We start from the raw sequence: 27,500 nt of genomic DNA on the forward strand, positions 1-27,500 counted from the left end.
GTAAGAGCCTTGGTCAGGGAGGGGACCAAGAACCTGATGGTCACTCCAACTGAGCTCCAGAGTTCCTCTGTGGAGATGGGAGAACCTTCCAGAAGGACAACCATCTGTGCAGTACTCCACCAATCAAGCCTTTATGGTAGAGTGGCCACTCCTCAGTAAAAGGCACATGACAGCCCACTTGGAGTTTGCCAAAAGGCAGCTAAAAGACTCAGACCGTGAGAAACAAGATTCTCTCGTTTGATGAAACCAAGATTGAACTCTTTGGCCTGAATGCCAAGCGTCATGTCAGGAAACCTGGCACGTTCCCTACAGTGAAGCATGCTGTGGGGATGTTTTTCAGCGACAGGGACTGGGAGACTAATCAAGATCGAGGGAAAGATGGATGGAGAAAAGTACAGAGAGATCCTTGATGAAAACCTTCTCCAGAGCGCTCAGGACCTCAGACAGGGGTGAAGGTTCACCTTCCAACAGGACAACAACCCTAAGCACACAGCCAAGACAACGCAGGAGTGGCTTCGGGACAAATCTCTGAATGTCCTTGAGTGGCCCAGGCAGAGCCCGGACTTGAACCCGATCGAACATCTCTGGAGAGACCTGAATATAGCTGTGCAGCGATGTTCCCCATCCAACCTGACAGAGGTTGAGAGGATCTGCAGAGAAGAATGGGAGAAACTCCCCAAATACAGGTGTGCCAAGCTTGTAGTGTCATACCCAAAAATACTTGATGCTGTAATCGCTGCCGAAGGTGCTTCAACAATGTACTGAGTAAAGGGTCTGAATACTTATGTAAATATGATATTCAATTTTTTTTTATATACATTTGCAAAAATGTCTAAACGTGGTTTTGCTTTGTCATTATGGGGTATTGTGTGTAGATTGATGAGGAACTATTTTTATTTCATCCATTTTAGAATAAGGCTGTAACGTAAGAAAATGTGGAAAAAGTCAAGCAATCTGAATACTTTCTGAATGCACTGTATGTATCCCTGTGTGCGTGTTCAATTTACTTGATGTGTATTTACATTTGTGTTTGCGTGATTCCTCTCCCAGGCACACCCAGCTGTCCTCTGGTTCCATGAAGATCCTGGAGAGCCGGGTGTCAGACAGTGGTTTGTACGTGTGTGTGGCCTCTAACATCGCAGGCAACTTCACCCAGAACATTCTCCTCAGTGTCCTCGGTAAGGGTCAACACTACAACGATAGCACATGGAATGAATGTGTACATGTACATCGTATAGCTGCTGGCAGAATACCCCTTTCCACGTAACAATATTCGGGATAGGGGAGGAAGTTCTACTAAAACTTCAACTGAACACAAACCTAGACCCAGCTTAACTAGACCCATCTTAACTAGACCCAGCTTAACTAGAACCTTTCATAAAAGAAAATCGGTCAGAACAATAAACTGTCCTGCCGGACGTGGCATGAAAATCCCTCTCTCTCTCTCTCTCGCGCTCTCTCTCTCTCTCTCTCTCTCTCTCTCTCTCTCTCTCTCTCTCTCTCTCTCTCTCTCTCTCTCTCTCTCTCTCTCTCTCTCTCTCTCTCTCTCTCTCTCTCTCTCTCTCTCTCTCTCTCTCTCTCTCTCTCAATCTCTCTCTCTCTCTCTCTCTCTCTCTCTCTCTCTCTCTCTCTCTCTCTCTCTCTCTCTCTCTCTGTCTCTCTCTCTCTCTCTCTCTCAATTCAAAGGGGCTTTATTGGCATGGGAAACATGCTTACTTGGCCAAATAAAGTGAAATCAACAATAAACATGCAGAATTCTGCATACAGAGTCTCAATTGGGTGTTTGTCCCTTTTTGTGAATTTCTGGTTGGTGAGTGGACCCCAGACCTCACAACCTTAGAGGGCAATGGGTTCTATAGCTGATTGAAGTATTTTTTTGCCAGATCCTAATTGGGATGTCAAGTTTTATGTTCCTTTTGATGGCGTAGAAGGCCCTTCTTGCCTTGTCTCTCAGATCGTTTACAGCTTTGTGGAAGTTACCTGTGGTGTTGATGTTTAGGCCGAGGTAGGTATCGTTTTTTGGTGTGCTCTAGGGCAACAGTGTCTAGATGGAATTTTGTATTTGTGGTCCTGGCAACTAAACCATTTTTGGAACACCATTATTTTTGTCTTACCGAGATTCACTGTCAGGGCCCAAGTCTGGCAGAATACGGGCAGAAGATCTAGGTGCTGCTGTGGTTCTGCCTTGTTTGGGAACAGAAGCACCAGATCATCATCAAACAGTAGACATTTGATTTCTGAGTTCAGTAGTGTGAGGCCGGGTGCTGCAGACTGTTCTAGTGACCTCGCCAGTGCATTGATATATACACTAAGAGTACAAAACATTAAGAACACCTTCCTAATATTGAGTTGCGTCCCGCCCTTTTGCCCTCAGAACAGCCTCAATTCCTCAGTTGCAGCACAGACACACTCATTAGATGTTAAATATCTGATGTGTGAGAACACTGCACTGAACATTACTCACTCAGCCCCAGACACATCAACATTACTCACTCAGCCCCAGACACATTAACATTACTCACTCAGCCCCAGACACATTAACATTACTCACTCAGCCCCAGGCACATCAACATTACTCACACAGCCCCAGACACATTAACATTACTCACTCAGCCCCAGACACATCAACATTACTCACTCAGCCCCAGACACATTAACATTACTCACTCAGCCCCAGGCACATCAACATTACTCACTCAGCCCCAGACACATTAACATTACTCACTCAGCCCCAGACACATTAACATTACTCACTCAGCCCCAGACACATTAACATTACTCACTCAGCCCCAGACACATTAACATTACTCACTCAGCCCCAGACACATTAACATTACTCACTCAGCCCCAGGCACATCAACATTACTCACACAGCCCCAGACACATTAACATTACTCACTCAGCCCCAGACACATTAACATTACTCACTCAGCCCCAGACACATTAACATTACTCACTCAGCCCCAGACACATTAACATTACTCACTCAGCCCCAGGCACATCAACATTACTCACACAGCCCCAGACACATTAACATTACTCACTCAGCCCCAGACACATCAACATTACTCACTCAGCCCCAGACACATTAACATTACTCACTCAGCCCCAGACACATTAACATTACTCACTCAGCCCCAGACACATTAACATTACTCACTCAGCCCCAGACACATTAACATTACTCACTCAGCCCCAGACACATTAACATTACTCACTCAGCCCCAGACACATTAACATTGCTCACTCAGCCCCAGACACATTAACATTGCTCACTCAGCCCCAGACACATCAACATTACTCACTCAGCCCCAGACACATCAACATTACTCACTCAGCTCCAGACACATTAACATTGCTCACTGGCCCTGGGCAAGACCAGCAAGGGTGTTTAAACTCAGTCTACACAGACAGACGGGTAGACAGACAGATAGAAAGAGAGGGAGAAGAGAAGAGAGGAGGGGGAAATTAAGGGAAATGACAGCGTTGGCTAGATGAGTACACTGAGTCAGGCACTCAGGACTGTTTGAAGTGTTTGTGGAAATGACTAAAGCCGTCTGAACACTACAATTAACCTGCAGCAGCAATCTGAATGGCATCTGAATAGCACATTATAATCACCTGTAGGGGCGGAGAGGGTTCTGAGGCGGACTGCGCTTTTTTGTCCAAACATAGAAAAACACTCACAGCCACAGACTGGGGAATAGCACTGTTAGACTGCTCAGATATATCTGACACAGCAAAGCAGTGGAGGAAAGCAGAATGTGACTGATAATCTGGACGATGGCTTGTTAAGAAAATAGCTCAGTGTGTGGAATACCTAATTTACTGTATAATCCTTGTTCTCCACTGACTGCCTGTTTTCCCTCCTGTTAGTCTTTCACCACTGACTGCCTGTTTTCCCTCCTTTCTGTCTTTCACCACTGACTGCCTGTCTTCTCTCCTGTCTGTCTCTCTCCACTGACTGGATGTCTTCTCTCCTGTCTGTCTCTCTCCACTGACTGCCTGTCTTCTCTCATGTCTGTCTCTCTCCACTGACTGCCTGTCTTCTCTCCCGTCTGTCTCTCTCTCTCTTCACTCTCTCTCTTTCTCTACTGACTGACTGTTTCCTCTGATTGCCTGTCTCCTCTCCTCTCCTCTCCTCTCCTCTCCTCTCCTCTCCTCTCCTCTCCTCTCCTCTCCTCTCCTCTCCTCTCCTCTCCTCTCCTCTCCTCTCCTCTCCTCTCCTCTCCTCTCCTCTCCTCTCCTCTCCTCTCCTCTCCTCTCCTCTCCAGTGCCCCCCAGTATCCAAGCTGGCCCGAGGGTGTTGAAGGTGCAGGTGGGGCATCCTGTGGATCTTCCCTGCGTGGCACAGGGGGTTCCACAGCCCTTCTTGGCCTGGCTGAAGGATGGCGCCGCCCTGGTGGTGGACGGGACACAGTACAGGACCTCCCCCGATGGCTCTCTGACCTTAGGCCAGGTGGGGCTGAGTGATCAAGGGACTTACACCTGCCTGGCCACCAGCATCGCTGGAAGAGACCAGGCCAACGTACAGCTGCAGGTGCAAGGTGAGTCACTGAGTCCCCTATAAGCCACACCGGAGATTCTTTAGAATAACAGTTAAAGGGAAAGGTGACACCTAGTCAGTAGCACAATTGAATGCATTCAACCGAAATGTGTCTTCCGTATTTAACCCAACATGGATTGGCAATGCTGCGTCCAAACTCTTTTCAAACATAGTTAGGTTTAGGATTAAGATATTGTTTATCCTAAACCTAAACTGAAAGATTAAGGATATGCCCATGCACAGTTGGTCTTATCATTAATGTGGTGTGTCCCCTTCCCCGTCACCTCCCTCCTCAGTTCCCCCCGTGGTCGATGTCCTGGAGCCCCCCTTCAACAGCCCCCACCAGGAGAGAGTAGCCAACCAGCGCATCGCCTTCCCCTGCCCAGCCAAAGGTGATAACCAACTCTGCTTTATACAGTCATCTAATCACAATAGCATCCATTAGACAAAATGTGTCATCTGTCAACCAGTAAGGTTCCCCTTCAGTCGGCCTTATACAATAGACTGGATGTTGTTCTTCTACAACTGCATAGCTTGCTGTTTGGTGTTTTAGGTTGGGTTTCTGTATAAGCACTTTGTGACATCTGCTGATGTAAAAAGGGCGTTATAAATGCATTTTATTGATTGATGTTGTCTACAGGATATACAAAAAAACTATCTAAATATAATTTGCCCATGTTTGCTCACTTATCTTACCACTTTTCTTTCTCTCCCTTTTTTTCCCCCTCAGGCACTCCTACCCCCGTGATAAAGTGGTTGCGTAATGGTCAGGAGCTGACAGGGAACGAGCCCGGTCTGACCATCATGGAGGATGGAACCCTTCTCATCCTGGCATCGGTGTCTCAGCTGGACAACGGAGAGTATGTCTGCACTGCCGCCAATGAGGCTGGCACCACCCAGAAGAAGTACCAGCTCAAAGTCAACGGTGAGCTAGCCTAGCGTAGAATACTACAATACTACTGTAGTAGTAGTGGTACTAAATCAATAGTAGAACTGAATCATAATAATAGTAGAACTGAATTATATGGTAGTTTATGGTAGCACTTTGTCATATGGTAACACAGTGTCTTACAGTGTCTCACATTGTCTTAATACTATATAATGTGCTATTACTGCTAACGTACTATATTAATACTATGTAATTTGGTATTATCGCTAAAGTACTATATTAATACTATGTAATGTGGTAGTACTGCTAAAATATTATAGTAATACTATGCCATGTGATATTACTGCTAAAGTACTATATTAATACTATATAATGTGCTATTACTGCTAACGTACTATATTAATACTATGTAATTTGGTATTATCGCTAAAGTACTATATTAATACTATGTAATGTGGTAGTACTGCTAAAATATTATAGTAATACTATGCCATGTGATATTACTGCTAAAGTACTATATTAATACTATGTAATGTGGTATTACTGCTAAAGTACTATGTTAATACTATGCCATGTGGTATTACTTTTAAAGTACTATATTAATACGATGTCATGTGGTAGTTCTTTTAAATAACTATATTACGACTTTGTCATGTGGTAGTACTGCTAAAATGCTATGGTAATACTTTGTCATGTGGTATTACTGCTAAAATAATATGGAAATATTATGTCGTGTTAGTATTCAGGTAAAAAAATAGGGTAAACGCTGGTCGCTGTCTGCGGTGAGTAAAGTAACGATCTTTACCCTCCACTACGCTACTAGTAGCACTGTTGAAGTATAGCATAATATAGCATAGCAGACCTGACCTTTGTCCTATGCCCTCCATGCAGTGCCCCCAGATCTCCGTGACAACGGGTCACCGGGCAACGTGTCGGTGGTTCTGAACCAGCCCACCAACCTGGTGTGTGATGTCATAGGAAGTCCCGTTCCCGTCATCACCTGGTACAAGGATGGCGTTCCTGTAGGTGAACTCATATTCCACAGCTGCTGTGAGATGGGTGGTGGGATAAAACATAAGTCATCCACATTCATTTGATACATAATAGAGTGTCTCTTGAATAGATTATTGACTACTAATAAATCTGCCTTTTAGTCTTGGATTGTTTTACACTACTAAATATTGTGAATATGATAACAGACCTTTAATCATTAAATACATCCATTACTTAGAGCAGGGGTATTCAAATCTTACCTTACGAGGTCCAGAGTACTGGGCCTGTACGAGGTCCAGAGTAGCGTCACAGGTAGCATCATGAATGGTTTGTGTGTCGGGCCGTGTGTGCGTCTGTGTGTGTGTGGAAAAAAAACAGCAATGAGGAAATACTGTATCTAATGATGTTTTAGAAGCAGCAGGCTCATAGATAACACAATAATAATTATGATATATTCATATGGGAGCATAAGCCTAAACTGTACACTGTAATGGAATATATTCCTGCAGGCTAAGTGTTGTTATTTGGCTGCCACCGTGTTCTTTCTTCTCCAACAGAGCTCATGTCCTGCAGATGGGAAAATCATCATTTACATGTTAATTCAGTAATAAAGTAAAACCTAAAGTATAGTTCTGTTGTCTGTCTGCTGTCAGTTCAAAAGCAGTTCAATTAACAATGAATTTGAAATGAGTACATACAGTATGTGAGTCACAGGCGGCTGGTGGAACCTATATTGGGGAGGACGGGTACATAGTAACGGCTGGAAAGGAATAAATGGAATGGTATCGAAACACATCAAACACATTGTTTCCATGTGTTTGATACCATTCCATTAGCTTATGAACTTAGCTTATACCATTCCATTAGCTCACCATTCCATTAGCTTATGAACCGTCCTCCCCTGACCAGCCTCCACTGATAGGAGCACATATATATATATTTATTCAATATGTGAATCACTTAACGATTTCTCAATTTGTGCGTGTGCATGTGTGTGTAGGTGGTTCCCAGTAGCAGTGTTCAGATCTTGCAGCGGGGGAAGACCCTGAGGCTATTGAAGGCCAACATGGCAGACGCAGGAAGTTATAGCTGCAAGGCCATCAACATCGCAGGAAGTACAGAGAAGGACTTCCTCCTGGAAGTGCTGGGTGAGTGGAGGCAGCACTGACTGGCTGGGTGAATGGAGGCAGCACTGACTGGCTGGGTGAGTGGAGGCAGCACTGACTGGCTGGGTGAATGGAGGCAGCACTGACTGGCTGGGTGAGTGGAGGCAGCACTGACTGGCTGGGTGAGTGGAGGCAGCACTGACTAGCTGGGTGAGTGGAGGCAGGACTGACGGGCTGGGTGAATGGAGGCAGCACTGACTGGCTGGGTGAATGGAGGCAGCACTGACTGGCTGGGTGAATGGAGGCAGCACTGACTGGCTGGGTGAATGGAGGCAGCACTGACTGGCTGGGTGAGTGGAGGCAGCACTGACTGGCTGGGTGAGTGGAGGCAGCACTGACTGGTTGGGTGAGTGGAGGCAGGACTGACGGGCTGGGTGAGTGGAGGCAGCACTGACAGGCTGGGTGAATGGAGGCAGCACTGACTGGCTGGGTGAGTGGAGGCAGGACTGACGGGCTGGGTGAGTGGAGGCAGCACTGACGGGCGGTGGGGAGGCTGATTGGTTGGTTGGAGAAAAGGCAGGATTCTGTTGGCTTACTCATATTAAAGCTGGACTTTTCACTGTATTGTACAATGATATAATCATTTTCACAAAGAAAAATTATTTAGTCTCCTTTGACTCCTTGATCTCATTCATATCTCCACTCTTACCCTTGTTCCCTGCCTTTAGTCCCCCCCACCATCGTAGGGACCGGCTCCCCTAGGGATGTGTCGGCAGTGCTCAACCAGGAGATCAGTCTGGACTGTAAGGTCAAAGGAACTCCCTTTCCCACAATCCAGTGGTACAAAGACAGGAAGTGAGTTCCCTCTTCCACCAGTTGTGTATAGACTAATATGAACAATTCAACTGGATGTGATTCTAATCCCATGGAGTGTGTCTCTCCTCTCTCTCCCAGACTGGTGTTCCTAGGTGACCCTAACATAGAGGTCAGCAACAAGGGCCAGACATTGAAAATAAAGAGTGCTCGTCTCGGAGACCAGGCACGCTACCAGTGTAGTGTCACCAACGCGGCGGGCAAACAGACCAAAGACATCAATCTCAGTGTCTACGGTGGGTGTGGATCAAAGCCTGTGCGTAAATGCATACGTGTGTCTCAGTGTGCTGTGACTAAGGTGAATTAGTCAGATTAATGTTTAAAGAGTGTTTGCATGGGGTGTGTATTCTGATTTACATATCTCTCATATCTCTCATCCCCTCTCACCCTCACCTTAGTCCCTCCCACTATAAAGGGTGGTAACGTGACCTCAGAGGTCACCGCCCTCCTGGATACCGTAGTAACGCTGGAGTGTGAGGCGCGCGGCGTTCCGCTCCCCGCCATCACCTGGTACCGTAACGGAGATGCCATCCTGTCCAGCCACCAGGCGCAGTACGTGGACCGAGGTCACTTCCTGCGGATCCCACGCGCCCAGGCATCTGACACTGGTCAGTTCAGCTGCAGGGTCACCAGTGTGGCGGGCACTGCAGAGAAGAACTTTGAGCTGGACGTTTACCGTAAGTACCCTAACTCTTCCTCACTTTACCGTAAGTACTCTAACTCTACCTCAAAGAGCTAGACGTTTACCTTAAGACCTCACTCTGCCTCACTTTACTGTACATTCCCTAACTCTACCTCACTTTACGGTAAGTTCCCTAACTTAACCTCACTTCACCGTAAGAACCCTAACTCTACCTCACTTTACCGTAAGTACCCTAACTCTACCTCACTTTACCAAAAGTACCCTAACTCTTCCTCACTTTAGCGTAAGAACCCCAACTCGTCCTCACTTTACCGTAAGAACCCTAACTCTTCCTCACTTTACCATAAGAACCCTAACTCTTCCTCACTTTACCGTAAGTACTCTTCCTCACTTTACCGTAGAAACCTAACTCTACCTCACTTTACCATAAGTACTCAAGCTCACTTTACCATAACTACCCTAACTCTTCCTCACTTTACCGTAAGAACCCTAACTCTTCCTCACTTTACCGTAAGAACCCTAACTCTTCCTCACTTTAACGTAAGTACTCTAGCTCACTTTACCATAAGTACTCTAACTCTACCTCACTTTACTGTAAGTACCCTAACTCTCCCTCACTTTACCGTAAGTACTCTACCTCACTTTACCATAAGTACTCTAACTCTACCTCACTTTACCGTAAGTACCCTAACTCTACCTCACTTTACCGTAAGAACCCTAACTCTACCTCACTTTACCGTAGAAACCTAACTCTACCTCACTTTACTGTAAGAACCCTAACTCTTCCTCACTTTATCGTAGAAACCTAACTCTACCTCACTTTACCGTAAGAACCCTAACTCTACCTCACTTTACCGTAGAAACCTAACTCGACCTCACTTTACCGTAAGAACCCTAACTCTTCCTCACTTTAGTGTAAGAACCCTAACTCTTCCTCACTTTACCGTAAGTACTCTACCTCACTTTACCGTAAGTACTCTAGCTCACTTTACCGTAAGTACTCTAACTCCACCTCACTTTACCATAAGTACTCTAACTTTACCTCACTTTACCATAAGTACTCTAACTTTACCTCACTTTACCGTAAGAACCCTAACTCTTCCTCACTTTAGTGTAAGAACCCTAACTCTTCCTCACTTTACCGTAAGTACTCTAACTGCACCTCACTTTACCATAAGTACTCTAACTTTACCTCACTTTACCGTAAGAACCCTAACTCTTCCTCACTTTAGTGTAAGAACCCTAACTCTTCCTCACTTTACCGTAAGTACTCTACCTCACTTTACCGTAAGTACTCTACCTCACTTTACCGTAAGTACTCTAACTCCACCTCACTTTACCATAAGTACTCTAACTTTACCTCACTTTACCGTAAGAACCCTAACTCTTCCTCACTTTAGTGTAAGAACCCTAACTCTTCCTCACTTTACCGTAAGTACTCTACCTCACTTTACCGTAAGTACTCTAGCTCACTTTACCGTAAGTACTCTAACTCCACCTCACTTTACCATAAGTACTCTAACTTTACCTCACTTTACCGTAAGAACCCTAACTCTTCCTCACTTTAGTGTAAGAACCCTAACTCTTCCTCACTTTACCGTAAGTACTCTACCTCACTTTACCGTAAGTACTCTAGCTCACTTTACCGTAAGTACTCTAACTCCACCTCACTTTACCATAAGTACTCTAACTCTACCTCACTTTACCGTAAGAACCATAACTCTTCCTCACTTTACCCTAAGTACTCTAGCTCACTTTACCGTAACTACTCTATCTCTACCTCAAAGAGTTGGACGTTTACCGTTTACCGTTTACCTAATCCTAACCTCTCTTCCTCAGTTCCTCCTTCCATCGAGGGGGGGCAGGACACCGTTACAGAGAGAAAGGTGGTACTCACTAGGCCCCTTACCCTGGAGTGTGAGGCAGGGGGGCACCCTCCACCCACCCTGACATGGTTGAAGGATGGCGTACCTGTTCGGATTGGGGAGAGCATCAACATTCTGGAGCAAGGCCGGAAAATCGAGATCCTCTCCGCTTCTGTGTCCGATGCCGGCCGCTATGTCTGCGTGGCAACCAGCGTTGCCGGGGAGAAGGAGATCAACTATGATGTCAGTGTCCTAGGTACAGTTGAAGTCGGAAGTTTGCATACACCTTAGCCAAATACATTTAAACTCAGTTTTTTCACAATTCCTGACATTTAATCCAAGTAAAAATTCCCTGTCTTAGGTCAGTTAGGATCACCACTTTATTTTAAGAATGTGAAATGTCAGAATAATAGTAGAGAATGATTTATTTCAGCTTTTATTTCTTTCATCACATTCCCAGTGGGTCAGAAGTTTACATACACTCAATTAGTATTTGGTAGCATTGCTTTTAAATTGTTTAACTTGGGTCAAACATGTTGGGTAGCCTTCCACAAGCTTCCCACAATAAGTTGGGTGAATTTTGGCCCATTCCTCCTGACAGAGCTGGTGTAACTGAGTCAGGTTTGTAGGCCTCCTTGCTCGCACAAGCTTTTTCAGTTCTGCCTACAAATTTTCTATAGGATTGAGGTCAGAGCTTTGTGATGGCCACTCACCCTCCGATCCAACAGTTCCCAGACGTGCTCAATGGGATTGAGATCCGGGCTCTTCGCTAGCCATGGCAGAACACTGACATTCCTGTCTTGCAGGAAATAACGCGCAGAACGAGCAGGCTGGTGGCATTGTCATGCTGGAGGGTCATGTCAGGATGAGCTTGCAGGAAGGGTACCACATGAGGGAGGAGGATGTCTTCCCTGTAACGCACAGCGTTGAGACTGGCTGCAATGACAACAAACTCAGTCCGATGATGCTGTGCCACACCGCCCCAGACCATGACGGACCCTCCACCTCCAAATCGATCCCGCTCCAGAGTACAGGCCTTGGTGTAACACTCATTCCTTCAACGATAAACGTGAATCCGACCATCACCCCTGGTGAAACAAAACCATGACTCTCCAATGAAGAGCACTTTTTGCCAGTCCTGTCTGGTCCAGCAACGGTGGGTTTGTGCCCATAGGCGACGTTGTTGCCGGTGATGTCCGGTGAGGACCTGCCTTACAACAGGCAAACAAGCCCTCACTCCAGCCTCTCTCAGCCTATTGTGGACAGTCTGAGCATTGATAGAGGGATTGTGCGTTCCTGGTGTAACTCTGGCAGTTGTTGTTGCCATCCTGTACCTGTCCCGCAGGTGTGATGTTTGGTTGTACTGATCCTGTGCAGGTGTTGTCACATGTGGTCTGCCACTGCGAGGACGATCAGGTGTCCGTCCTGTATCGCTGTAGCGCTGTCTTAGGCGTCTCACAGTACGGACATAGCAATTTATTGCCCTGGCCACATCTGTAGTCCACATGCCTCCTTGCAGCATGCCTAAGGCACGTTCACGCAGATGAGCAGGGACCCTGGTCATCTGTCTTTTGGTGTTTTTCAGAGTGAGTAGTAAGGCCTCTTTAGTGTCCTAAGTTTTCATAACTGTTACCTACCGTCTGTAAGCTGGTGCATGTTCATTCATTGGTTATGGTCCATTGAACAAGCATGGGAAACAGTGTTTAAACCCTTTACAATGAAGATCTGTGTAGTAATTTGGATTTTTACAAATTATCTTTGAAAGACAGGGTCCTGAAAAAGTGACGTTTCTTTTTTTGCTGAGTTTATGTACATGTAGTGGATGAGGTGACATGAAAAAGATAGAGTGGATCAACTGTAAAATGTTGAGGTGATCTACAACGTGCAGATAGACTAAGAGGGAGGAACAGAGAGAGTCTCTCTCCTGTCGAACAGTATAGTCTAGATGTAATTAATATCAAGTTCTAAATCAATTTCTCTATGTTTCTCTTCGTCAAGCGTTTGCACAAGCATTAAATTACAGAGCTTTACTTGCTCGAAATCCTTCATGAAAAAATTAGTTTTTTGAGTTGGTGTTAGCAACAGGTCAATCTTTCTCGGACTTCTTCTGTATGTTATGGGTGTGTTTAGAACCCTCTGTCTGTCCAATCACAGTTCCCCCTGTGGTGGAGGGAGGGGACGAGGTCACAGACACCACGGTCATCATCAACAACCTCCTGGAGCTAGAGTGTCGTGCCACGGGAACACCTTCACCCATCTTCACGTAAGACCCATACACACACACTTAGACATGCATGAAGACACAGACACACACACCCACGCACGCACGCACGCACGCACGCACGCACGCACGCACGCACGCACGCACGCACGCACGCACGCACGCACGCACGCACGCACGCACGCACACGCACACACACACACACACACATAGACAGACACACACTTTAATGGGCTCTGTCTCTCTCTCTGTTCTATAGGTGGTTTAAGGACGGTCAGCCGGTCAGGCAGGGTGAGGGGGTGAGGGTCACGGCTAACGGCCGTCGGCTGGTCATCTCTCGGCCCCAGGTCTCAGACACGGCACGCTTCCAGTGTGTGGCAACCAACGAGGCCGGAGACCATAAGAGGGACTTCAATGTGGCCGTCCATGGTATATATACTGCTGTGGTTCTAGAAACTCATACTTTCTGTGATTTACCATTAGTATACAGTGCATTCGGAAAATATTCAGACCCCTTGACTTTTTCCACATTTTGTTACGTTACAGCCTTATTCTAAAATTGATTAAATATATTTTTTCCCTCTCATCAATCTACACACAATACCCCATAATGACAAAGAAAAAACTGAAATGTCACATTTACATAAGTATTCAGACCCTTTACTCAGTACTCTGTTGAAGCACCTTTGGCACCGATTACAGCTTTGAGTTTTCCTGGGTATGACTCTACAAGCTTGGCACACCTGTATTTGGGGAGTTTCTCCCATTCTTCTCTGCAGATCCTCTCAAGCTTTGTCAGGTTGGATGGGGAGCGTCGCTGCACAGCTATTTTCAGGTCTCTCCAGGGTTCAAGTCTGGGCTCTAGCTGGGCCACTGTGTTTTTTCAAATTTAATCAAATCAAACTTTATTTGTCACATGCGCCGAATACAAGTGTAGACCTTACTGTGAAATGCTTACTTACAAGCTCTTAACCAACAGTGCAGTTCAAGAAGAGTTAAGAAAATATTTACCAATGTAAATAGTCCGGTGGCCATTTGATTAATTGTTCAGCAGTCTTATGGCTTGGGGGTAGAAGCTGTTTAGGAGCCTTTTGGTCCAAGACTTGGCGCTCCGGTACCACTTGCCATGCGGTTGCAGAGAGAACAGTCTATGACTGGGTGACTGGAGTCTCTGACAATTTTTTGTGCTTTCTGGACTTCGTCTTGGCTGTGTGCTTAGTGGTGTTGTCCTGTTGGAAGGTGAACATTTGTCCATGTCTGAGGTCCTGAGCGCTCTGGAGCAGATTTTCATCAAGGATCTCTCTGTACTTTGCTCTGTTCATCTTTGCCTTGATCCTGACTAGTCTCCCAGTCAGGTTTCCTACAGACGTGACGCTTGGCATTCAGGCCAAAGAGTTCAATCTTGGTTTCATCAGGCCAGAGAATCTTGTTTCTCATGGTCTGAGAGTCCTTAGGTGCCTTTTGGCAAACTCATAGCGGGCTGTCATGTGCCTTTTACTGAGAGGTGGCTTCTGTCTGGTCACTCTACCATAAAGGCCTGATTGGTGGAGTGCTGCAGAGATGGTTGTCCTTCTGGAAGGTTCTCCCATCTCCACAGAGGAACTCCAGAGTTCTGTCAGAGAGACCAACGGGTTCTTGATCACCTTCCTGACCAAGACCCTTCTACCATGATTGCTCAATTTGGCTGAGCGTCCAGCACTAGGAAGAGTCTTCCAAACTTCTTCCATTTAAGAGTGATGGTGGCCACTGTGTTCTTGGGGACCTTCAATGCTGCAGGCATTTTTTTGGTACCCTTCCCCAGATCTGTGGCTCGACACAAAAGTCCTGGAGCTCTACAGACAATTCCTTCGACCTCATGGCTTGGTTTTTGCTCTGACATGCGCTGTCAACTGTGGGACCTTTATATAGACAGGTGTGTGCCTTTCCAAATCATGTCCAATCAATTGAATTTACCACAGGTGGACTCCAATCAAGTTGTAGAAACATCTCAAGGATGATCAATGGAAACAGAGGGGACCTGAGCTCAATTTCAAGTCTCATAGCAAAGGTTCTGAATACTTATGTAAATAAGTTAGTTCTGTTTTTTATTTTTAATAAATTTGCAAACATTTCTAAAAACATGTTTTCGCTTTGTCATGATGGGGTATTGTGTGTAGATTGCTGTATGTTGCTATGTCGTTCATTTCATGGTGTGATGTTGTTTATCTTTTGCTCTAAATGGAAGACCTGGGCTGAAAATGTTCGTTTTTTCATGCAAATTCATGTTTCTTGATAATGTTGAATTCTGGTATGTATTTTCCTATAATTCTGGTATTTTCCTATAATTCTGGTATTTTCCTATAATTCTGTTTTTTTCCTATGTGGAATCTGTTTTTCTCTTTGCCTCCCCAATATCCTCTCCATTTGTCTGTGATCACTCTCTATGTTTTCTTTCTTCCACTCTTTTCTCCCCTTTCCTCTCTCTCGTATCTTCGACCTATCCCCTCTCTCTTTTCATCTCCCTCTCTTTCACTCCAGTCCCTCCATCCATCCGCTCCACCGGTCCCTCTGAGAGGTCCGTGGTCCTCCACAAGCCCATCAGCCTCCAGTGTGTTCCCAGTGGCACCCCTCTCCCCAGCATCACCTGGCTCAAAGATGGCCGCCCTGTGGACACCGCCCAGGAGCACCTGAAGGTACAGGACATGACTCTATAATTCTACCTCCCCATTTGGCCATCTCTGATACTATAGTTCTAGCTCCCCTCTTTGTTCAGGTTTATTATAATTCTAAGTCCCATTTACAGTAATACTCTAGACGTTATTGTTATTCTTAGTCCCAGTTACAGTAATACTCTGGATGTTATTGTTATTCTAAGTCCCAGTTACAGTAATACTCTAGACGTTATTGTTATTCTAAGTCCCAGTTACAGTAATACTCTAGACGTTATTGTTATTCTAAGTCCCAGTTACAGTAATACTCTAGACGTTATTGTTATTCTAAGTCCCAGTTACAGTAATACTCTGGATGCTATTGTTATTCTAAGTCCCAGTTACAGTAATACTCTAGACGTTATTGTTATTCTTAGTCCCAGTTACAGTAATACTCTGGATGTTATTGTTATTCTAAGTCCCAGTTACAGTAATACTCTAGACGTTATTGTTATTCTAAGTCCCAGTTACAGGAATACTCTAGACGTTATTGTTATTCTAAGTCCCAGTTACAGGAATACTCTAGACGTTATTGTTATTCTAAGTCCCAGTTACAGGAATACTCTAGACGTTATTGTTATTCTAAGTTCCAGTTACAGTAATACTCTAGACGTTATTGTTATTCTAAGTCCCAGTTACAGTAATACTCTAGACGTTATTGTTATTCTAAGTCCCAGTTACAGTAATACTCTAGACGTTATTGTTATTCTAAGTCCCAGTTACAGTAATACTCTAGACGTTATTGTTATTCTAAGTACCAGTTACAGTAATACTCTAGACGTTATTGTTATTCTAAGTCCCAGTTACAGTAATACTCTAGACGTTATTGTTATTCTAAGTCCCAGTTACAGGAATACTCTAGCCGTTATTGTTATTCTTCCAGTTGGTCAGATGTAGTTCATGTGTATGTTTCCGTGTTTCCATAGCTGGAGTTGGCCGGTAGGACACTGCATGTCACGGAGGCCAGAATAGAGGATGCTGGGAGATATACATGTGTGGCAACGAACGCAGCAGGAGAGACCCAGCAACACATCCGTCTCAGTGTCCATGGTAACAGCAGACCCAAAACTCCCCAAACTCTCACTAGGTTTCTCTTCCTGTCTGTCTACCTCTCCTTTTCCATCCTTCTTCACCTCTTCCTATTCCTCTTGCTCAGTGTCTCTCTCGCTCATCTCTTTCTTGTTCACTCTCTCCCTCTCTCTTTCACTCTTCTGTCTCCCTCTCCCACACTCTCTCTGTGTCTGCTGTGTCAGCTACTAAACCATATTGTGCCATTCTACAGAGCCTCCAAGCGTCCCTTCTTCTGGAGAGACCTTCAATGAGACCATCATAGCAGGCTACCCCATCCAGCTGGAGTGCAAGGCCACAGGGAGTCCAGTTCCTGGTAAGATCTCTCCAGCCCTAACCCTTGACTTCTACTAAGTTATATTACTTACTACAATATAAAACCACATACCAATGTGCATATTCAGTTTTTTTTTTTTTCAAAACAGCAGGTGTTTCTCTAAAGATCTAATATCACAGGAATATTTTCACGAGCAAGCTGTTTTAAGCAATTGCAAGCTTATAAGGAAGACATTTTACTACAGAGAATTTATTTCACCTGCATCTATGCCCCCTTGGCAGACTGGCTATGTTGGCATGGTGATCTGTAGTCTAGTTTATGGATCAATAAGAGCAGCCTGTTGAGAACCAATAAAGCTTTTAGATTCAATACATTATGGCAATATTTTATACTTTATTCAGTACTTTATGGCAATATGTTATACTTTATTCAATACTGTATGGCTGTAAAGAAAACTGGATGGAGAACAACTGATAGAGGCTAGCTGTGTCTAAATACTGTGAAAACAGTGGACTTACTTTCATCCTTCCTTTTCATCTCGTATCTGAGAAGAACTGAATAGGTCTTTAATATTACTAGACTGGAAATTCCATACAGTATCTATCCATCATATTTCTTTCACGCTGAGAGAAGCCAGATAAGCTTAACTTAAAGAATGAAGAAATAGGATACATTTTATGAGCATCTGGACACAGTCTTACCTGTCTTTTCTTATCTGTGTCGATGCGGTCAGCCATTACCTGGTACAAGGACGGTCGACCTCTAACCAGCGCAGCCGGGGTGACCATCCTGAAGCGCGGTCAGCTGCTGGAGATCGACCGTACCCAGCTGTCCGACGCCGGGCTGTACCGGTGTATAGCAGTCAACGTGGCCGGAACCTCAGAGCTCTCTCACAGGCTGCAGGTGTACGGTGAGTGAACGATTGACCTCGTTCACATAAACTACTACGACAGCAGCATGACCACATTGTGTTGGTCAGATGTGTAAAGGAATGGATGAATGGAGGATCAGGTTGGGTCAGTGCCCACCTGACAGATGCAGGTAATTAGTTACACACTGACAGACAAATAGAGATGCCTTTGGACCAGTCAGCCAATAACATGTTGCTGTCTCGAATCAAAGGGCTTTTGAGACGGGGGATGTCAAAACACTCTTAACCCAGTCCCAGTATAGCAACGCTCAGTGAACATTATACAGTGAAGGATTAAAACACATTAAAATCCTATTAAATCCTTATGAAGTCCTGCGGCATTATTCTGCTTTGTGGGAGAAACAGACCCATTTATCTGCCTCTTTCATGTGAACACAGGATTTGATGATGATGATGATGATGATGATGAGGATGATAAACAATGTGGATCACCAGACAGGGTGATGTCATCAGATAAGGCCATGACTACAGCTTCTTTTCTAGGGGAATCTTAACATGAGATCACCGCATTAGTCGACTTTTTCTCACAAGTCTCACATTGACACCAGTGCATGATGGACATGAGTAACGTGCACAGATCTGAAGTTAGGATTGGTCCCTAGGAGTGTATGAGACGTGTGAGACTTAAATGGCACCCTATTCCCTATATAGTGCACTACTTTAGTATACTACTTTAGCCCATGGAGCTCTGGTCTAAAGTAGTGTACTATATAGGGAATAGGGCTCTGGTATAAAGTGGTGTACTATATAGGGAATAGGGCTCTGGTCTAAAGTAGTGGACTATATAGGGAATAGAGCTCTGGTCTAAAGTGGTGTACTATATAGGGAATAGAGCTCTGGTCTAAAGTAGTGGACTATATAGGGAATAGAGCTCTGGTCTAAAGTAGTGGACTATATAGGGAATAGAGCTCTGTTCTAAAGTAGTGGACTATATAGGGAATAGGGCTCTGGTCTAAAGTAGTGTACTATATAGGGAATATAATGCCATTTGAGATGCAGCCTGTGTGTCTGTCTGTGTGTGTGTGTAATGCTCCTCTACACGCCTGGCAGTGCCCCCTGCCATCTCCAGCCGCAGTGCCATGGTGACGGTGGTGGTGAACGACCCTGCCAGGCTGGAGTGTGAGGCCACCGGCGTTCCTCTGCCAAGTCTCACCTGGCTCAAAGATGGCAGCCCTGTTGCCAGTGTCTCCGATGGCATACAGGTAACCGCCCAGCTCCTCAACGTTTGTGTGTGTGTATGTGTGTGCGCATATGTGTCTGTCTGCGCAACTGTTAATTTGTGTGTGTGTGTGTGTGTTTCTGACCTGTGTGTGTTTGTGTGTGTGTCTCTCCCCCTCTGTAGGTGTTGTCCGGTGGTACAGTGCTGTCTCTCAGCAGTGCCCAGGTCAGTGATACAGGGAAGTACACCTGTGTGGCCGTCAACGCAGGAGGAGAGCAGCAGAGAGAATACGACCTGAGGGTGTACGGTGAGTCCAACCTCCCTCTGACCAAAACACATCTCCATGATCACCTTTAGATACTGCTTCCAGTTGTGTATTATCACTCCAGTTGTGTACTATCAATCCAGTTGTGTACTATCACTCCAGTTGTGTACTATCACTCCAGTTGTGTACTATCACTCCAGTTGTGTACTATCAATCCAGTTGTGTACTATCACTCCAGTTGTGTACTATCACTCCAGCTGTGTACTATCACTCCAGTTGTGTACTATCACTCCAGTTGTGTACTATCACTCCAGTTGTGTACTATGAATCCAGTGCATGAAAACACATTTTAGTCACCAGAGACATCTTATTTAACCCAGTACTCTCTATAAGAACTTAGTTATTCTTATAGGTATTATGTTGTCTGTTATTGTACCAGCTCTACTGCATGACAGGAGTCTTCAACCTTTTCTAGCGTGAGAGCTACTTTTAAAAAATGAAACATGTCATGAGCTACTAATATTTTTCAAACTTTCAAATATGAACATTCTTCTCCTCGCTCTTGTAACTCTTTCCAGGTCGTTACTGTACAAGAGAAAGTAGGGCACTATGTTTTCTGTCAATACACCTGGTAAAATAACGGTTCATAAACAATTCTAAGGTGGGCCATATATAATCCGTAATTCTTTCTCCAAGTTATGTTTTATATTTTCTCAAATTATGTTTTCTCAGTTTTATTTTTCCTGGTTTTCGATTTTTTTGTGTTTTTCACTCTCAAAATCCCAATTGTTCATGGAGAAACAGCGAAATTGGTTTTTCTGAGTCCATGCCAATGATTAAATCACATCGGAGGACCTTTTGTTTTGGTGTGGAAGAAATATACTGTATGACATACTTATACAAAGATATATTAAAATGTATGGAATGCTGAGTACCTCATCCGTGAGCTAATTTGTGGAATTTTATTTTTTTTATTTTTTTATTTCACCTTTATTTAACCAGGTAGGCTAGTTGAGAACAAGTTCTCATTTGCAACTGCGACCTGGCCAAGATAAAGCATAGCAGTGTGAACAGACAACAACACAGAGTTACACATGGAGTAAACAATAAACAAGTCAATAACATGGTAGAAAAAAAGAGAATCTATATACAATGTGTGCAAAAGGCATGAGGAGGTAGGCAATAAATCGAATAATTACAATTTAGCAGATTAACACTGGAGTGATAAATCATCAGATGATCATGTGCAAGTAGAGATACTGGTGTGCAAAAGAGCAGAAAAGTAAATAAATAAAAGCAGTATGGGGGTGAGGTAGGTAAATTGGGTGGGCTATATACCGATGGACTATGTACAGCTGCAGCGATCGGTTAGCTGCTCAGATAGCAGATGTTTAAAGTTGTTGAGGGAGATAAAAGTCTCCAACTTCAGAGATTTTTGCAATTCGTTCCAGTCGCAGGCAGCAGAGAAAGCGAGTCCAGTAAAGTTCAGTAAACATAACATATAGGATATACATGGCAACATTTGATTGACTGTTCAAAGAAGCTTTGACATGGCCATACTCCTGGGAAGGAAGTATGGTTTGTGTTCCAGTTTGGCATTTCAATCAACCTTGTCGTTTTTGCTTAGAGAGTTGATGTTGACAGCCAATTAGTTTTGAAAGTAATACATTTTAATCATTTTTCTCAATTTAAAAAGAATTTGAGAGAAGTGATTGTAGTGTTATGAAGAGTTTCAGACAGATTGTCTCTGTGTGTGTGTGTGTGTGTGTGTGTGTGTGTGTGTGTGTGTGTGTGTGTGTGTGTGTGTGTGTGTGTGTGTGTGTGTGTGTGTGTGTGTGTGTGTGTGTGTGTGTGTGTGTGTGTGTGTGTGTGTGTGTGTGTGTTTGAGTTTGAGTTTGAGTATGTTTGAGTTTGAGTGTGTGTGTGTGTTTGAGTTTGAGTATGTCCAGGTGTGTGTGTTTGGATATTTGTGCGTGCCTGTGCCCATATGTCTTCTGTTTCTTTAAAAAGATCAAAGGATGGCATCCAGAGAAATGAAGACAGATTTGTTGTGGTAATTGCTACCACTCTAGAACAACTTCCTGTGTCTGGCCAAATAATCCTGCCAGCTAGCCTGTCTAAATCTTTCACATGACACGTGTGTTGTGTCTGTCCAGAGAAATACACATTTGAGGAAATTGGCTTTTAGTCAGTCCAGATTTGAAACGTTGTAGTTGAGAAATCGATCATATTGAGGACATATTTTAGGATTAGGCTGAAGCAGAGGTTTTTGATTGGCTTCAAAGTGGGATTACAGAGAAATTGCCCCTCAGAATGGAGGTATTATTAGACAGAGTGATTCCGTGTTGAGGTCAGAGACAGGGCCATTTTAAGGGAGGAGAACAGCCATTTATTTTGTTTTCATTCTGAGACCTCTCTATCTCTCTCTCTGTCTCTCTCTCTATCTCTCCCTCTCTCTCTCTCTCTCTCTCTCTCTCTCTCTCACTCTTTCTCTCTCTGTCTCTCTCTCTGACTCTCTCCGACTCTCTCTCTCTCTCTCTCTCTCTTTCTCTCTCTTTTTCTTTCTCTCTCTCTCTCTTTCTTTCTCTCTCTCTCTTTCTTTTTCTCTCTTTCTCTCTCTCTTTCTCTCTTTCTCTCACTCTCTTTATTTCTCGCTTTCTATCTTTCTCTTTCTCTCTCTCTTTCTCTCTCTCTCTCCTTCTTTCTCTCTCTCTCTCTCCTTCTTTCTCTCTCTCTTTCTCTCTCTCTCCTTCTTTTTCTCTCTTTCTCTCTTTCTCTCTCTTTCCCTTTCTCTCTCTTTCTCTCTTTGTCTCTCTCTCCATGAGGTCAGTGTCTGGGTCCGATAACAGCCCAGTGCCAGCTACATCGTGGGAAACATAGTCAGCTCTTGACAAACAGTGACAACCAAAGTTCAAGAACTGTCTTGGAACTGTTCTAACCAGATCCTCTGAAGCTTTAACAGATGGTGAAAGCCTGTTGAAGTGACTCAGCCTGGCTTAGTTCGTTATCTGACTTTATCTGACAGCAGCTCATTGTTAAGCTGATCTAGCCCAGGATGTAGTGGTACCATATAGGACTGGCACCAGACTTATACATTGTCAGAGCTGTGGAATGGCATTGTTTGGTGCTTACAGTCTTAGGTGTGGGTAAGAGTCAACAAGTCAATTTCTTCAACTTTATTGTGGTATATTTTTGGGACCATTTTCTCCAGGGGTGAAAATGGGTTCACCGGATTCCCAATGTGAAATTATTTTGACGTGTAAACTTTTAAGTGTGACTATTTATTGTCGCTGACACTGCTTCTGTGTATTTATGTGTTACAGTGCCACCCAACATCATGGGTGAGGAGGTGAATGCCACTGTAATGCTGGGTCGCTCGGTAGAGCTGCGTTGCCAGAGTGACGCGATCCCTCCTCCCACTCTGTCCTGGCGCAAAGATGGCCGCCCGCTCTTCAGGAAGCCAGGACTGACCGTGTCGGAGGATGGGAGTGTGCTGAAGGTACGGTCCGATTTCTATCCTTCCCTCTCTTTCTCTCACGCTCTCTCGCTTTCTCTGTTGCTCTCTTTCTCACGCTCTCGCTCTCTCTCTCTCACGCTCTCGCGCTCTCTCTCGCGCTCTCTTTCTCTCTATCTCTCTCTCTCTCTCTCTCTCTCTCTCTCTCTCTCTCTCTCTCTCTCTCTCTGTCTCTTTCTCTCTTTCTCTGTCTCTCTCTCTCTCTCTCTCTGTCTATCTCTCTGTCTCTTTCTGCCTCTCTCTCTCTCTCTCTCTTTCTCTGTCTCTTTCTGTCTCTCTCTCTCTCTCTCTCTCTCTCTCTCTCTCTCTCTCTCTCTCTCTCTCTCTCTCTCTCTCTCTCTCTCTCTCTCTCTCTCTCTCTGTCTCTCTCTCTCTCGTTCTCTCTGTGTCTCTGTCTCTCTCAATTCAAAGGCTTTATTGCCATGGGAAACATATGTTTACTTTGCCAAAGCAAGTGAAATAAATAATGAACAAAAGTGAAATATCTATTTATATCTAACCCTACTCTCTACACACCTCTCTGCCTCTCATTGATTATTGATTTTGACTGGCAGGTTGACAGGCCTATCGTACCTCTTGTATCTTACTCTCTGTGAATGTGATTGGCAGATTGACAGTGCTCAGGTGCAGGACTCCGGCAGATACACCTGTGAGGCAACCAATATCGCTGGCAAGACTGAGAAGAACTATAACCTCAATGTCTGGGGTGAGTTGCAGCTCTGTCTGCCTGCCTGCCTGCCTGCCTGTCTGCCTGCCTGTCTGCCTGTGCACGTCATCCGTTTTCTAAATAAATTCTACTGAACAAAAATATAAACACAACAGGTAAAGTGTTGATCCCATGTTTCATGAGCTGAAATAAAAGATCCCAGAAATGTTCCATATGCACAAAAAGCTTATTTCTCTCAAATGTTGTGCACAAATTGGTTTACATCCCTGTTAGTGAGCATTTCTCCTTTGTGAAGATAATCCATCCACCTGACAAGGGTGGCATATCAAGAAGCTGATTAAACAACATGCTCACTCGGCTACACATGCCTCTCCCTAATGTCAATATGCTTTGTCCATTGCTGTTTTGGTTAGTGATTATTGTCTTATTTCACTGTAGTGACACATGCAGTGACCTCACCTGGTTTAAATGGTGTCTCTAGAGACAATACTTCTCTCATCGTCACTCAATGCCTAGGTTTACCTCCACTGTATTCACATCCTACCATACCCTTGTCTGTACATTATGCCTTGAATCTATTCGTCCGCTCCCAGAAACCTGCTCCTTTTACTCTCTGTTCCAAACGTACTAGACGACCAGTTCTTATAGCCTTTAGCCGTACCCTTATCCTACTCCTCCTCTGTTCCTCTGGTGATGTAGAGGCTAATCTAGGCCCTGCAGTGCCTAGCTCCACTCCCATTCCCCAGGCGCTCTATTTGTTGACTTCTGTAATCGTAAAAGCCTTGGTTTCATGCATGTTAACATTAGAAGCCTCCTCCCTAAGTTTGTTTTATTCACTGCTTTAGCACACTCTGCCAACCCGGATGTCCTAGCCGTGTCTGAATCCTGGCTTAGGAAGGCCACCAAAACCCCTGAAATTTCCATCCCTAACTATAACATTTTCCGACAAGATAGAACTGCCAAAGGGGGCGGAGTTGCAATCTACTGCAGAGTTCTGTCATGCTATCCAGGTCTGTGCCCAAACAATTTGAGCTTCTACTATTTGAGCTTCTACTAAAAATCCACCTTTCCATAAATCAAATCAAATCAAATCAAATGTATTTATATAGCCCTTCTTACATCAGCTGATATCTCAAAGTGCTGTACAGAAACCCAGCCTAAAACCCCAAATAGCAAGCAATGCAGGTGTAGAAGCACGGAGAAACAAGTCTCTCACCGTTGCCGCTTGCTTTAGACCACCTTCTGCCCCCGGCTGTGCCTTGGACACCATATGTGAATTGCCCCCCATCTATCTTCAGAGCTCGTACTGTTAGGTGACCTAAACTGGGACATGCTTAACACCACGGCCGTCCTACAATCTAAGCTAGATGCCCTCAATCTCACACAAATTATCAATGAACCTACCAGGTAAAACCCCAAATCCGTAAACACTGCACCCTCAAAGATATCATCCTAACCAACCTGCCCTCCAATTACACCTCTGCTGTCTTCAACCAGGATCTCAGCTATCACTGCCTCATTGCCTGCGTCCGTAATGGATCTGCAGTCAAACAACCACCCCTCATCACGGTCAAAGGCTCCCTAAAACACTTCAGCGAGCAGCCTTCCTAATCGACCTGGCCCGGGTATCCTGGAAGGATATCATCCCGTCAGTAGAGGATGCCTGGTTATTCTTTAAAAGTGCTTTCCTCACCATCTTAAATAAGCATGCCCCATTCAAAACATTTTGAACCAGGAACAGATATAGCCCTTGGTTCACTCCAGACCTGACTGCCCTTGACCAGCATAAAGACATCCTGTGGCGTACTGCATTAGCATCGAATAGCCCCCGCGATATGCAACTTTTCAGGGAAGTTAGGAACCAATATACACAGGCAGTTAGGAAAGCAAAGGTTAGCTTTTTCAAAAAGAGATTTGCATCCTGTAGCACAAACTCCCAAAAGTTCTGGGACACTGTAAAGTCCATGGAGAATAAGAGCACCTCCTCCCAGCTGCCCACTGCACTGAGGCTAGGAAACATTGTCACCACCGATAAAGCCACGGTAATTGAGAATTTCAATAAGCATTTTTCTACGGCAGGCCATACTTTCCACCTGTATACCCCTACCCTGGTCAACAGCCCTGCACCCCCCACAGCAACTTGCACAAGCCTCCCCCATTTCTCCTTAACCCAAATCCAGATAGCTGATGTTCTGAAAGAGCTGCAAAATCTGGACCCCTACAAATCAGCGGGGCTAGACAATCTGGAACCCCTATTACTATCCTGTTCAACCTCTCTTTCGTATCGTCTGAGATCCCCAAAGATTGGAAAGCAGCTGCGGTCATTCCCCTCTTCAAAGGGGGAGACACTCTAGACCCACACTGCTGCAGACCTATATCTATCCTACCCTGCTTTCTGAGGTCTTCGAAAGCCAAGTCAACAAACAGATCCAGTATGCAATCCGGTTTCAGAGCTGGTCATGGTTGCAACTTAGCCACGCTCAAGGTCCTAAACAATATCATAACCGCCATCGATAAGAGACAATACTGTGCAGCTTTATTCATCGACCTGGCCAAGGCTTTCGACTCTGTCAATCACCACATTCTTATTGGCAGACTCAACAGCCTTGGTTTCTCAAATGACTGCCTCGCCTGGTTCACCAACTACTTCTCAGACAGTGTGTCAAATCGGAGGGCCTGTTGTCCGGACCTTTGGCAGTCTCTATGGGGGTGCCACAGGGCTCAATTCTCAGGCCGACTCTTTTCGCTGTTGATTCTCTGATCCACCTCTGTGCAGACGACACCATTCTGTATACTTCTGGCCCTTCTTTGGACACTGTGTTAACTAACCTCCAGACGAGCTTCAATGCCATACAACTCTCCTTCAGTGGCCTCCAACTGCTCTTAAATGCAAGTAAAACTAAATGCATGCTCTTCAACTGATCGCTGCCCGCACCTGCCTGCCCATCCAGCATCACTACTCTGGACGGTTCTGACTTAGAATATGTAGACAACTACAAATACCTAGGTGTCTGGTTAGACTGTAAACTCTTCTCCCAGGCTCACATTAAGCATCTCCAATCCAAAATGTAATCTAGAATCGGCTTCCTACTTCGCAACAAAGCATCCTTCACTCATGCTGCCTAACATACCCTCGTAAAACTGACTATCCTGCTGATCCTTGACTTCAGCGATGTCATTTACAAAATAGCCTCCAACACTCAGCAAATTGGATGCAGTCTATCACAGTGCCATCCGTTTTGTCACCAAAGCCCCATATACTACCCACCACTGCGACCTGTATGCTCTCGTTGGCTGGCCCTCGCTTCATATTCGTCACCAAACCCACTGGCTCCAGGTCATCTATAAGTCTTTGCTAGGTAAAGCTCCGCCTTATCTCAGCTCACTGGTCACCATAGCAGCACCCACCCGTGGCACGCGCTCCATCAGGTGTATTTCACTGGTCCTCCCCAAAGCCAATTCCCCTTTCCTTCCAGTTCTAAGCTGCCAATGACTGGAACGAATTGCAAAAATCACTGAAGCTGGAGACTCATATCTCCCTCTCTAACTTTAAGCACCAGCTGTCAGAGCAGCTCACAGATCACTGCACCTGTACATAACCCATCTGTAAATAGCGGTATCTCGGTATCTCTACTTGCACATTCATCTTCTGCACATCTATCACACCAGTGTTTAAACTTTCTAGCCCTTTTCTAGCCCGCTAGCGGAACACCCACAACATTCCGCTGAAAAGGCAGCGCGCGAAATTCAAAAATACTTTTTAGAAATATGTAACTTCACACATTAACAAGTCCAA

At 44.8% G+C, this 27,500-nt stretch overlaps 1 protein-coding gene across 2 annotated transcripts in view; it reads left to right on the forward strand.

Annotated features, from left to right (window-relative positions):
- The window catches only part of hmcn1 (hemicentin 1), a 229,641-nt gene that overhangs the window by 139,582 nt on the left and 62,559 nt on the right, over window positions 1–27,500 (forward strand). For both annotated transcript variants that reach the window (XM_071346348.1, XM_071346349.1), the window contains exons 23-42: window positions 1,051–1,178; window positions 4,275–4,547; window positions 4,843–4,938; window positions 5,277–5,471; window positions 6,327–6,457; window positions 7,429–7,576; window positions 8,263–8,389; window positions 8,489–8,643; window positions 8,806–9,084; window positions 10,890–11,171; window positions 13,070–13,178; window positions 13,396–13,565; window positions 15,654–15,808; window positions 16,750–16,873; window positions 17,106–17,207; window positions 17,902–18,078; window positions 19,150–19,301; window positions 19,442–19,565; window positions 22,847–23,022; window positions 23,647–23,743. In XM_071346348.1, the coding sequence (XP_071202449.1) occupies window positions 1,051–1,178; window positions 4,275–4,547; window positions 4,843–4,938; window positions 5,277–5,471; window positions 6,327–6,457; window positions 7,429–7,576; window positions 8,263–8,389; window positions 8,489–8,643; window positions 8,806–9,084; window positions 10,890–11,171; window positions 13,070–13,178; window positions 13,396–13,565; window positions 15,654–15,808; window positions 16,750–16,873; window positions 17,106–17,207; window positions 17,902–18,078; window positions 19,150–19,301; window positions 19,442–19,565; window positions 22,847–23,022; window positions 23,647–23,743 (3,200 nt within the window). The remainder of the gene's footprint in view (window positions 1–1,050; window positions 1,179–4,274; window positions 4,548–4,842; window positions 4,939–5,276; window positions 5,472–6,326; window positions 6,458–7,428; window positions 7,577–8,262; window positions 8,390–8,488; window positions 8,644–8,805; window positions 9,085–10,889; window positions 11,172–13,069; window positions 13,179–13,395; window positions 13,566–15,653; window positions 15,809–16,749; window positions 16,874–17,105; window positions 17,208–17,901; window positions 18,079–19,149; window positions 19,302–19,441; window positions 19,566–22,846; window positions 23,023–23,646; window positions 23,744–27,500) is intronic.

The sequence above is a fragment of the Salvelinus alpinus genome, chromosome 16 (genome assembly GCF_045679555.1).
Source record: "Salvelinus alpinus chromosome 16, SLU_Salpinus.1, whole genome shotgun sequence".
Lineage (NCBI taxonomy): Eukaryota > Metazoa > Chordata > Actinopteri > Salmoniformes > Salmonidae > Salvelinus > Salvelinus alpinus.